The 13,685-nt window shown below is 37.7% G+C and overlaps 2 protein-coding genes across 3 annotated transcripts; one reads left to right on the top strand and one right to left on the bottom strand.

The window, feature by feature from the left end:
• Positions 1-2,423: 2,423 nt before the first annotated feature.
• On the bottom strand, positions 2,424-5,167 carry gstt1a (glutathione S-transferase theta 1a). The gene is made up of 5 exons (XM_066643856.1): positions 5,022-5,167; positions 4,629-4,716; positions 3,739-3,889; positions 3,007-3,183; positions 2,424-2,792 (listed from the first exon to the last, which is right to left on the bottom strand). Exons 1-5 carry the CDS (start codon positions 5,131-5,133, stop codon positions 2,592-2,594), a joined length of 729 nt encoding a protein of 242 aa, XP_066499953.1. The 5' UTR covers positions 5,134-5,167; the 3' UTR covers positions 2,424-2,591.
• A 2,175-nt stretch (positions 5,168-7,342) lies between these two features.
• Positions 7,343-12,840, top strand: selenok (selenoprotein K). 2 transcript variants are annotated; one of them, XM_066644630.1, is made up of 5 exons: positions 7,354-7,438; positions 10,609-10,693; positions 11,397-11,474; positions 11,764-11,856; positions 12,184-12,840. In XM_066644630.1, exons 1-5 carry the CDS (start codon positions 7,420-7,422, stop codon positions 12,185-12,187), a joined length of 279 nt encoding a protein of 92 aa, XP_066500727.1. In that variant the 5' UTR covers positions 7,354-7,419; the 3' UTR covers positions 12,188-12,840. The 2 variants fall into 2 exon arrangements, with proteins under 2 accessions (XP_066500728.1, XP_066500727.1); XM_066644631.1 differs by lacking the exon at positions 12,184-12,840 and having other exon boundaries at positions 7,343-7,438; positions 11,764-11,860.
• Positions 12,841-13,685: the final 845 nt, after the last annotated feature.

Below are 13,685 nucleotides of genomic sequence, written 5' to 3'. Positions count from 1 at the left end.
AAGTTATTCTCCATAGAGTTCTTTCCATACTTGGAAGCAGCTGTTTTCAAAAGAGGTATGGTACTAAATCTCTGACAGACTCATATCAGTATAATGGCTGTTTTATACAGCTGAGTAAGACAGCTGTAAAACAGTCATCTTCCTATATTTTGAAAATTGAGCATGTACCCCCTATTTATATAGTCTCATTTAAAACAACAGGGGCATAAAAGCATAGATAAGCTTGTTTCCCGATGGAAAACTACATGATGTATATTCTAAGGCTCTTGACTTATCTTTAAAGGAACACTAGGTTATATTTTCCCTCAAAATTACAGCTTAAAAATTACTGTAATGCTTCACTGACCTATTACAGTGCCTTGCAAAAGTATTCGCCCCACTTGAACATTTCAACCTTTTGCCTCATTTCAGGCTTTAATTTTTTGTGAAGAATCAACAACAAATGGGACACAATCGTTAAGTGGAACGAAATTTATTGGATGTGTCAAACATTTTTAACAAATAAAAAACTGAAAAGTGAAACGTGCAATATTATTCGTCCCCCTTGCGTTAATACTTTGTAGCGCCACCTTTTGATGCAATTACAGCTGCAAGTTGCTTGGGGTATGCCTCTATCAGTTTTGCACATCGAGAGACTGAAATTCTTGCCCATTCTTCCTTGCAAAATAGCTCGAGCTCAGTGAGGTTGGATGGAGAGTGTTTGTGAACAGCAATCTTCAGCTCTTTCCACAGATTCTCCATTGGATTCAGGTCTGGACTTTGACTTGGCCGTTCCAACACCTGGATATGTTTATTTGTGAACCATTCCATTGTAGATTTGGGTTTATGTTTTGGATCTTTGTTTTGTTGGAAGATAAAGCCCCGTCCTAGTCTCAAGTCTCTTGCAGACTCCAACAGGTTTTCTTCCAGAATGTTCCTGTATTTGGCCCCATCCATCTTCCCTTCATCTTCCCTGTCCCTGCTGACGAAAAGCAGGCCCAAACCATGATGCTGACACCACCATGTTTGACAGTGGGGATGGTGTGTTCAGGGTGATGAGCTGTGTCGCTTTTATGCCAAACATATCGTTTTGCATTGTGGCCAAAGAGTTCAATTTTGGTTTCATCTAACCAGAGCAACTTCTTCCACATGTTTGGTGTGTCTCCCAGGTGGCTTGTGGCAAACTTTAAACGAGACTTTTTATGGATATCTTTGAGAAATGGCTTTCTTCTTGCCACTCTTCCATAAAGGCCAGATTTGTGCAGTGTACGACTGATTGTTGTCTTATGGACAGACTCTCCCACCTCAGCTGTAGATCTCTGCAGTTCATCTAGAGTGATCATGGGCCTCTTGGCTGCATCTCTGATCAGTCTTCTCCTTGTTCAAGATGAAAGTTTAGGGGGACGGCCGGGTCTTGGTAGATTTGCAGTGGTCTGATACTCCTTCCATTTCAATATGATTGCTTGCATAGTGCTCCTTGGGAGGTTTAAAGCTTGGGAAATCTTTTTGTATCCAAATCCGGCTTTAAACTTCTCCACAACAGTATCTCGGACCTGCCTGGTCTGTTCCTTGGTCTTCATGATGCTCCCTGTGCTTTGAACAGAACCCTGAGACTATCACGGAGCAGGTGCATTTATACGGAGACTTGATTACACACAGGTGGATTCTATTTATCATCATCAGTCATTTGGGACAACACTGGATCATTCAGAGATCCTCACTGAACTTCTGGAGTGAGTTTGCTGCACTTAAAGTAAAGGGGCCGAATAATATTGCACTCCCCACTTTTCAGTTTTTTATTTGTTAAAAAAGTTTGACACATCCAATAAATTTCATTCCACTTCATGATAGTGTCTCACTTGTTGATTGTTCACAAAAAATTTAAAATTTTATATCTTTATGTTTGAAGCCTGAAATGTGGCAAAAGGTTGAAAAGTTCAAGGGGGCCGAATACTTTCGCAAGGCACTGTATGGAGAGTAGAGAAACTGCACTCTGTACCCTTTGGAGGAAGGTAGGAAAACAAACCCCCTGCCTTCCCCTCCCCATTGATTTTGGTACAGTGTTGTAAAGATTAATAACACTAGGGCGAACCCCAGATCCAAAAAAAAAAACTTGTACTTCTTTAAAACCATTCTTTTACACTGTATTTTAACAGTTTGTAACTTTGATAAACCAAAAGATACCTGTAGATACCTCATAGTGTGTTATATGATTTTAGTTGATTCTGTAAGTACGTCAGGACTCAGACATCAGAAAAAACAGCCTTAGCTCTCATACCGTTTGATATCAGCCAAAACAAATTACTCTCACATTGCCAACATTATAGAGAAAAATGTAAATAAAAAAGAGAAAGCAATGATTATTCATTCTATTTAACCAGTCTTAAATTAAAAAACACTGTAATTGAGTAAATAATAACTAGATAATTATTTGAATATGTGTTTATTGTTGTGTATGTTGTGTATGAAATGAAAGTATACACAGGCATTTGTAAGTAAGGAGAAGTGTAGGGGAAACATAGAATTACATAATTGATTAATAGCAATGCTTGATTTCATTATAACTTGGGTAAGCAGAAAAGTGACAGTAAACAATGTCAGAATATTCAACATCAGATGAACATTTTCTGGAGGCGGAGCTTGAAGAATTCAGGCAAACCTTTGCTTTGGAGGGCCTGTTGAAGTGATGACAGATTCATGACCTTCTGATGAGCCTCATCAAACAGTTCCACACCAATCCCATTCTTTACTCTGTCTCTCCACGCACTGAGCACAGGTCTGCCCTCAAACACATCCAAACCTGTCCCCACCGGCTACGGTAAACACAATAAAGCACAGTATGTATCATGCAAAATTACATTCTGAAGAAATTCATACAATTAAAAAAGTAAATAACTGGTGAGCACCTAATTCAATTTGGTAAGTAATAAATACTATTAAACGAACACTAGATACTATTATACAGGTACTACTGTATAATAGATACAGTTCTGAAAGGGAATTGAAACTTTTGAAAGTGAATCTTACCTGCATTATCTCCACAATAGCTACCAAATCCGCCAGTGAGATCTTCTCACCAAGTACAAAAGGCCTGTCCTGTAGAAACTTCTCCTCAAAGAGCTTAAGACTCATATTCAGGTCTTCCACTGCTGGGTCCATCTTCTCCTGTGGAACTGGGGCTCCAGTGAGAGCAGGGATAACTGACTACAAGAAATCACCATCAAAAAATAAAGGTTCCTATGACATCTTGGAGAATAGAATTTAAAGTTTTATTCACCGTAATATATCCTATAATAAATATAAGGATTAAAAATAATCCTTGGGAATAATCCCAAATAATATGAATTCTCTAAGAACTGACCATGTTGGTAAATGTAGTAATGTGTGTAGGAAGTCTATGTACTGTTTACTCTTGAGTCCAAATAAATAAACACCACTATAAATATTGTTTATCTGATAGGGGTCATTTAGGTGGACTATAAGGGTTGCATGGTTGTTGGAAGTCACATTTCTTCTATATCTTTTCATCATTCTTTGAAGTAATTTTATCCCATATACCCTAAATATATCATAAAGCTTACACAACATATCCTGCCCACAATAGAATTTAAGTTCACGTAAAGAAGGAAGAAGAGTCAATCCCAGTGCATTGAATGATTTGGTAAATAAATGATTACATCAGTAAATGGGTACAAATGTCAGTAGCTGACTGTTTGAGATCTGAGTTATGCAAACTAAATGTAAAACTTGTGTTCTTACCCTCAACCAAAAAACCTTTGACCCACTAGTCCTCATGTTAGTGTGCTGCCAAGCCAGATACTCATCTACACGTGCACGCTTCTGCAGATCAGCAGGATACCAGTGGTCAGGAGTGGAATATTTCCCTGCCAAATACTGCATGATCGCTATGCTGCAACAAAGCATTCAGTTCTATTATTTAAAGTCATTATGTCCCTAATCCAAATAAAATATATATTGACCTTAATACATTAAACAAGATCATTTTCAAATGTTTACTTGCTAGTGTAATCACATCAACTTTCGAACTTTGACACTGAGTATGTTTGCACTCATTGTATAGGTGAACTCATGGTAGACACTGATGGCAAAAGTAAAAAATAATAGCTTCTTTAATAATCTTTAACCAGCCTCAAGAGTTGTTAGGATGGTTGAAGCAAAGTTCTGGGGAGGAGTTTTAGAGTCTTAACCTGACTTTGTCACCTCTTCGCATGTTCAACTGTAAACTTGTACTATCTCAATAGAAAATCTACACATGAAGGCAGAGTCCTTCAAATCCAGGTTCCAGGCCAGGATTTTAAAATGACTTTTAAAAAACGGGTATGACACTATAGCTGTAGCTGCTAATGCACTGGACTAGTCATGTATAGTGTCATATTACTGGAGCCTGGATCAAAGGTCAGGATTTGAAGACCTCTCCATGAAGGTATTGGGCTCGATACCTTCAAAAGCACAGAGTGCCACAGCTTTGTGCTGTAGAGTAGTGAAACTCTTCTCTGGAGAGGTGGGGACATGTTAGATACCTTTAGGATGAGCTGAAATGTTTGAGATACAGAACTTGCTGTATATCATTTTCCATTTTAAGTGTAAGCAGACATTCAGTGTGCAACGTTGTGAAACATTTCACCCACCTCTCTGTGAGGATAAAAGCTCCATCTTTGAGGACAGGCACTTTCCTTAAAATGCTGACCTTTTCAAACTCTTCCCCATAATGTTCCCCTATCAAAAGTAGTGACAAAATATTTTGAATACCACACTGTACGTGCCCAAACATGAAGGCAATGTTTTCTTGGCCATAGTAACCAACTTACATGTTTGACAAAGAAGAGAAAATTTAGGCTATTAATAACCAATATAATAACATCCATATTAAAAATAGTTATAAATAGTTTTTGACACATTAAAACTTACATTTAAAGCAATCAAGATCAAGTTGGAAGTTAAAAAATACAGGAAGCACATTTCTACACTGAATAATGACAGGGAAAATAATAATGCATATATTTAATAGTAATTCATTCTACCTGCAGAGAGGTCCACTGCTTTGTATTCGAATGGAATGTTGGTTAGCTTGGCAAATATGTAGACAGAGCGACAAGGCTGAGAGGTCAGGTCAAGATACAGCTCCAGAGACATTATAACACAATAAGCCTCCACTCCCACTGACAGACTAAAGAGTTTACCTTCATTTCACTTGCACTTTGCTAGGTTTATACAGAAAACTCCACCCCCTTTTCAATCCCCGCCCCAGAAAATCTCTCCTGAAACTGATGTTTTCTGCTTCTTGCTGCCAGCATTTAGCCACAAGAATATTTCTGAGATTAGGTTTTAATGTCCAACTAATCACATTACTACTACTACTACTAATACTACTACTACTACTAATAATAATAATCCATCCATCCATTATCTGTAACCGCTTATCCAATTTAGGGTCGCGGGGGGTCCAGAGCCTACCTGGAATCATTGGGCGCAAGGCGGGAATACACCCTGGAGGGGACGCCAGTCCTTCACAGGACAACACAGACACACACACATTCACTCACACACTCACACCTACGGACACTTTCGAGTCGCCAATCCACCTGCAACGTGTGTTTTTTTTTTTTGGACTGTGGGAGGAAACCGGAGCACCTGGAGGAAACCCACACGGACACGGGGAGAACACACCAACTCCTCACAGACAGTCACCCGGAGCGGGAATCGAACCCACAACCTCCAGGCCCCTGGAGCTGTGTGACTGTGTGGTCGCGGTGGGTACGGAGCCTTTCCGGAATCAATGGGTGCAAGGAGGAAACACACCCTGGAGGGGGCGCCAGCCCTTCGCAAGGCATATTATTTTATTTATTTATTTTTATCTAAAAACATCTGTGATGGACTGGCAACTTGACAACTGTGTTGTCACTGGGTTGCTTTGCACCCAATGATTCTGGTTTGTCTCTGTACCCCCAATTGTTGAAGCTGTAACAGAAAATGTACATTAAAAGTTATATATCACAATATAAAATTGTGTGTGTGTGTGTGTGTGTGTGTGTGTGTGTGTGTGGTGGGGTAGTTCCGTAGCAAAACTGAGGGGTGAGGTTGTTAAAATCATTCCCCAGAATCGTACAGGGTGTCTTTAATATAGTTAAATGATTAGTCTGTGAGTACACTATGTGCTGAAATTTCTGGCTTTGAGGATTTGATAGTATATAGCTTGGAGGTCATTAAAGAGGTCAGGCAGTGATACTGGATAACTATTTCTGGATCAAAAACATCACTTCAACTCGTGTCAAAGTACCATCACTGCAGAGAACTGCTGCATAGCCCATTGCTTTGAGGCTTTACCCCAGCAGACCACACTTAGCTTTCAGCATGGAGCCCTAAAATGTAATTGTACCCTAAGACCTATATTTTAAATTAACAGCTGAAAAATATTGCTCTGTAATAATAAAACATATCAGCCCTACCTAACATTTAAAAACAGATTTTCAATAACATTTTTATTTTGGTCAAATCTGCTTCTGAAGTGCCCCCTCTGGTTATCCACTATGCTATGGGTGCCAATGTCATATTCTGCAAATCAAATTCATGTGAAAGCCAGCTGATTATAAATATGAGAAGCATACAAGCCTAGGGGGCTCTATTTAAAATGGTTTTGTCTACATTCATCTGTACATTTCTGAGCATAACCCCCAACTAGGGGTGGAGTTAGCTGAAAGCAGTGGACTGAAATTATGTTTTAAACTCTTCTGCGTCTTATTTGATTTTATGCTCTGTACCTACAGGTTTAATGTCAATGACCACAAGGCGTGCAACATGAAATTAGAGTTGTGTGTCTACAAACACATTTATCAGAAACAGGTTTTATGTCACATAACACAAGTGGAAGTTGAGTGGAAAATGTGGGTAGTCCCTCATGGTATATATGAGTGTGTGTGTGTGTGTGTGTGTGTGTGTGTGTTTATATATATATATATATATATATATATATATATATATATATATATATATATATATATATATATGTGCAGTACAAACTAAACTATTTAAGTACAGTATATACACAGCTTAACTTCATATTACACTGTTGAAACATACAAGTGTTATTGTATATATTACTTTGATAATAGCAAATGAGCGTAAAAGTTACATTTGGAAAGAGTCATATCATATTGTTCAATTAAGCGTCTACAAACCTACACCCAAATTTAACACATAAAATTAAGGAGACATATTCGTATATATATATTATACTGGGTATATTGCACTATTTGTTTGTAGGGTCCACTTTTGGGTGCGCTACACTCATAGGGAGCAGAGAGCCAAATTGAGATCGAGCCTGAAATTGGAAACGCACCAATCACAGGAGACCAGAGCCGTACACACGCACAGCGACGTCATGACGTCATCGCCGCATAAACAACAACACAGGAGGCAGCAATGGTGTACGTGTCTAATGGTGAGTGGAACCGAGGATAAAATCTATTACAACTGAATTTATTTGAAATTTTAACTCAATAACACTTACTTTGGACATGTTGCAGTGTCAAGGCCTGGTGTTAATGCTATTGCAATGCTTTATTTAGCGTTTGGGTTGTGTGGATTTGTTTAGCATTGTCCCTCTAGCTCCGTCATGAACGTTAGCTCGGTGTTACAGGATGTGAGGGTGAATAATATTGATGTCCTTGTTTTATGATTGATATGATCTTTTCGGATACAATGCGAGGCAAGATTAAAGGATTTAACCTTATTTTCTAGCCAGGTCAACCATGAAGATACAATTAAATTAGCATTAGCTGACAAGTTAGCTGATAGCCAGGGAGTGTACCGTTACCACAACTCATCATTTCACAATTTGACACACAACTTAACCTCTACGTCCCAGCGCTTTTCCTACTGGACAGGCTTCACCTCAGGTTTATCTACCTAACCTTAGATATCCTGATTTGCTTGTTATTTCAGTTTAGGGTGAGTTTTAAATATAAACTCTCTGCTCTTTAACAGTTTGAATATTTCGTGTATGGGGCAGATACACGGGTCCCTAATATGTCATGGTGAAAACCTCCCACGAACATGTATAGATCTAATACACAGTTTGTCAAATAATTAAATATTTTCCATCATTTTGTTCTTATTTTTGGTATAATACATTGCTCCCTCCAGTTATTCAGATTGACTTAGGCTTTACTTGGGGCTGCTTAGTGAAACTGAGGGAACACATCGTTAAACTGAGGGTAGGGCTGTATAAGTTAGGGAAAATATGGAATTGCATTTCTTTTCTGTCCAGTATTCTCTATGAATTAAAATTTCCAGCAGTTCAATTAAATTATACTCAACATTTAACCGATCAGTGGAAGTGAACACACTATAACAAACACAGTATAAATGTGTGATAATTTCTCACTGTACAACATACAAAGAAATTTGTCTTCTGCATTTAACACATCAATGGCAATGAACATACACACACAACAACAAAAGTGCACTAGGAGCCGTTAACACACACCCAGAGCTGCTTGCATCCATTGGATGACATGGCCACTGATCACCAACACGCTCAAACTGCAGGTCAGTTATCTCAGCACATGGGGAGGAATTGGGGGTTTGGTGAATTTCTGAACAGCTGTGGATGTTAAGTGAGAATAGAGTTTATCCTTCACTCCCACAGCCTACATTTTTTTCTGGCCAAGGGGATTGAAGCAGAGACCTTTCAGTCACAAGGCCACTTCTTTAACCTTAGGGCCATGGCTGAATGTTGCTAGTTGGATTAGATGTTGCTCTTTTTTATTTGTAGGGCTGGAACAACTCACTATCAAAATTGGTATTGTAGTCCAAATATGGGAGGTATAAAGGGACTTGTTGTGGCTAGTACTAACATTACTAATGAGGGCTATCTATGACACTTTTGGGGGTTTGAGATGGGCATCCCACTCTAAAAATATAGTCTATTTTTATTAGTAATGTGCTGTAGACTCTCATTTTCCAAATGAAAATAGTTGGAAATTGATTCAAAAGAGCGTAATCTTTGACTCTGGGCTTATTCTAAGTCCTATGTTATATCCCTGCCAACTCAAAATCATTGGAGCGCCTTCTTGTACAGGAGCAGTAGAGCTACTAGAGAGAGAGAGAGAGAGAGAGAGACACAGCCAAGAACCTGGCAAATGTTAAATTTTTTTTATCTATAATGATAATTCCTGTTGAAAGAGGAAGGTGTTTTGTGAGGGTAGATGTAATGGGTGGGAGTGTTCATCTGTGTTACCAGTGCAACCACAGACCCATTGCATGATGCAGTTCTATCCCCATAATCTTTCAAGCATTTGTAAATGTAAGATATTTACGTTTTGCTTGACAAACCCCATTTCCAGAAATGTCGAAGCACTTCCTAAAAATGCAATGAAACTGAAATCTGTAAATTTTTAATGCATTAGATCTTTACCTAACAGACAATAGGACAAAAAAAATTTTGCCAGTGTTTTCATTGACTGCCTTGATTGTAGTTTATAAATATATATTTATTAAATTTATAAACACATTTATATTTGATGCCTACAGCATATAGCACATTTTAAAAACAAGTTTGGACCTGGGCATGTTACCCATGGGTTTTCATATATTTACTTTTAATAGTACTTTTTATTTATTTCTGAGGGAACTAATTCTTGAGTTTTTTTTTAATGAAATGTTGTTTGAGTATTTATACACTGTCCATTCTCTGTCTGCTCTGTTAGACACACCTCTATTGCCTGCTCTATTGCTGATTCACCTTGTAGATGTACAGTCAGAGACAGTAGCTCATCTGTTGCTGTGCAGATAGTGTTAATCATTCTCGAGTACTTCATCAAGTGGTCACTGATGAATTAATATTGTTGTTTGGTGGAATATTCCAGCAGCACTGCTTTGTCTGATCCATATAAACCAGCACAACACACAGTTACACATCACCTCAGTGTCAGTGCAGCGCTAAGAATGATCCACCATCCAAGTCATACTTGCTTTTTGGTGGTCCTATGGGGGTCCTGACCTTTAAAGAACAGGGTGAAAATGGCAAACAAACTAAGCAGAGTAAGACTGTAATAGTAGAACTACAGAATGCTCCTCTATGATCAATGCAGCTCAGAGTGTAGACAGTGAGTGTAGAAACAAGAGGTGGTCATAATATAATGGCAGAATGGTTTATGTTATACAGCAGTCTCTTATAATGTACTATAGAATGGGTGCACAATAGAGTGGGTGTCCTGCACATTTAATATGTTTTTAGAAAACCAGCTGATTCGTCTCGTCTGTTGATAGGCAGGTTTAGTGGTTGTGTTAAAGCAGGGAAAGTGCCAAACTCGAATAGACCTGGCATTCAAATCTGGAATTGTGCACCCCTTCAATAAAGGCATTTAATTCTTTTAACAACTGGTTCCTATTACCATCCTTCTTAACAGTTGTTAAGAGAATGGAGCATTATGCATCAAACCACTCTTAATCATTTCTATGTGCAGCATCGTTTGATGTATGGTCCTACAGTGATAGCACTAAACCTGGTAGCATAAAAAATGATTTTCATCTTGAATTGTTAAAAAATGTGTCAGTATCTCTGTTAGAGACAGAAGGTTAACTATCTTTTCTTGTTTTTTTTTACAGGGCAAGTCCTGGACAGCAGGACACGATGGAGATTATCTTTCTTTAGTGACCTCTTCTGGGGTGTAGTGGAGTTTATAGGCCTGTTGTGAGTTATTATTCTGTTTTATTTGATCAGATTTTTAAATTAGTAGGAGGTGGGTAGAGTAGCCTAAATTATTGTGATTAAAATTGTTATTGTTTCAAATAATTAATTATGTGAGTTTTAGTAACTGTTAAAAACAACATTAGCAGGAGTAAAGGCATCAAACATCAAATGTAAAATCTCAAGTACAGAGCTTCCTGTAGAACTGCTTTGGATCAAACGCATCCAGCATGAGTCAGCATAGAACCATGAGCTCATTTGATGCAGTAGTTTGGCTCTAAGATAAAATGCTGAAAGCGAGAGAAGTGTAAAGCAGTCAGTGTGTAACTGGGTTTCTATTCAAATATTTTAGAAAATGTTGCACGTAATAAAGAAATTTCAGCCCCACAGAATAAACCCTACTAATTTTGAGCCTTTTCCCTTCAGATTTTTAAATATGCATTTTGAAAATTCACAAAAATTCAGTGGATGGAAAACCCATTTATGTGACACAAATAAACAGATCAAAATTAAAGTAAATACTAGTAGCTCTAGTAATTCCGTTCACAAATATAGATAACAAGTAAATATATGGTAATTTGAAAATTCTCATACGATTTGGTAAATCCTTTAAAACCTTAAAACCTTCTTACTACTCGTCTTGTTTCAGAAACATATGTCATTTTAAATTTGAATGCTTCTGCGTTTCTGCCCTGCTGTTTTTCAGTTTCCAGACAATTGTCCAGCCAGATTTGTCCAAAGATGGCAACTCAGGTGCATCAACACGCTTCAGTGATGGCAGAGGGTAAGTCCCTGAAGAGCAAAATGCAAATTAATTTTCATTTTAAGTTTCAACACAACACATGTTGGTTTCATTTGCGTTTGATGTTGGATGAGCAGTAGGAAACGTGCCATATTTATTAGACATTTCATATTTTGAAATGCATTTAGGGTTGCAGAGTCCGTTTTTAACATTCAGATAATTATGAAAACATTTACATAGAAAAGGAAGGTTTGTGGAACCAGTCTGATATGTTTATCTTTAAGTGATGAGTTACATTTTTTTGTTTATTTGTTTAATTTTGATTCTTCAGGCCACCTGGTTTCCCTGGGCGGAGACGCATGGGCAGAATAAACCATGGTGGAGGCCCCACTCCTCCTCCAATGGGTGGTGGAGGATGAGGAAGGTGAGGAAGATTCAATCAGATTTAAGCGGGATATGTATGGAGAAGGACTGTCACTGTCTTACAGTGGATTCCAAAATTTTTTTGCAGTGTCCTTCTTTTGTAGTTAAGACATTTTTTGACAGTAATAATATGTTCAATCCTCTTACAGACTCTTTCAAAATGATAAAAAGATTTAAACCAAATTAAAATCCTTCTTATTTGTATTGATATTTGAATTGATACATTTAAATGTGTAATTCTCACAGCCCTTTTGTAAATGAATAACGTTCCTCGTTTTATGGTTTTATTTACAGTTGTGATTGTAAAAATCTTTTTCTGTGTCTGCAGGTAAACGCCTGCACTTTGATGCAGGCGTAGAGGAGTGTGATGTGTTGATCCATGGATGCAGACAGGTCATATAAACTCTCCAAGTCAGAGAGGCTGGCCATTGATGATGTCTTAGATGAAAACACCCCAGCACATCACACTTTTCTCCCTTAAGCTGCTTCTGCATGGCAGATTATTGATGCTGCTCCGGGAATTCCTATTGGTAGGGGCCGGAGTAGTTGAACTAAGCAGCAATACTCCACTTTTTTTTTTCTTTCTTTTCTTTCTTTTTTGGTCAGTTTGGACCTTTGGTTAAATAAATGTAAAAACTGCAAGATGTGAGGAATTATATGTCATTTTTAGAGTTATGTGTTATTATATAATAATAAAGATGGATTATGGAACAGGACACTGCTGATATCGTATTTGTGTACATTATGTACTTGTCTTTCATGCGATTCATTGAGCTGCTTCAATGTAGGTTCATATTGTTTCATTCTATTTAAATTCATCTTGTCTGACAGATTTGTGAAACTTCCAGATCCTTAAATATGTACATTTCACTTCAGTATCTTCCCAAATTTTTTTAGACAGTGTTCTTATTGTCGTTTACTCAAAAAGAGATCTGTTTTGTTTTACACACTCACGAATAATACATATGAACAAAAATTCTGGATTAAATGTTAGTTTGTGCTCAATTATATAATTTTTCTGTACTAATACTAATATTTCATAAAACAAATCTGTCATGCTGTTCTATCATCTATCACAATAAACATTGATGGACAATTCAAACCTATCCAGTAAAACCTCACATTCAAATTGTTATTAGCTTAGTTTTCTGACATAAAATTATTTTTTGTGTGTTTTCGCTAAATAAGCTTTATGCCAAAAGTGCATCTAATAATAAAGTTCTAAAAACTGGACCAAATGAAGCAATATATTAAAGCACTAATAGGGTTTGTATACATTCGCAGTAAGATATCTGTGCGTTTAAACTAAATGTTTTAGACCAAGTTTATGCTGTAATGTTTTTTTATTATTATTATTATTATTATTTCTGAAAAAGTTAACTCATGTATATGGCATACATCAGTGCCTCAAACATACAATGTAGCTGGACTTCAAATAATCTTTGATTTCCATGCATTCATTGTCTGTAACCACTCATCCAGTTCAGGGTCGCAGTGCAAGGCAGGAACACACACACTCACACCTAGGGACACTTCCAGCAGTCCAACACGTGGTTTTGGAGGAAACCGGAGCACCCAGAAGAAAGCCACACAGGCACAGGGAGAACACACCAAACTCCTCACAGACAGTCATCTGGAGCAGGACTTCATCCCACAACCTTCAGGTCCCTGGAGCTGTGTGACTGTGCCACTCTGTTTGATTTCCATTTACTCTGAAATTCGCACATACATACGTTTTTAACATCAGCGCCACCTGTGGGGAAAAAATACATACAGTATATGCATTCTAATTTAAACATCACAAATTATTTGGGACAGCAAGACCTAATA

This window comes from Hoplias malabaricus, chromosome 14 (genome assembly GCF_029633855.1).
Source record: "Hoplias malabaricus isolate fHopMal1 chromosome 14, fHopMal1.hap1, whole genome shotgun sequence".
In the NCBI taxonomy this organism is placed as follows: domain Eukaryota; kingdom Metazoa; phylum Chordata; class Actinopteri; order Characiformes; family Erythrinidae; genus Hoplias; species Hoplias malabaricus.
Note: the sequence above shows the minus strand (reverse complement) of the source record. Positions and strands in the feature narration are given on the sequence as shown.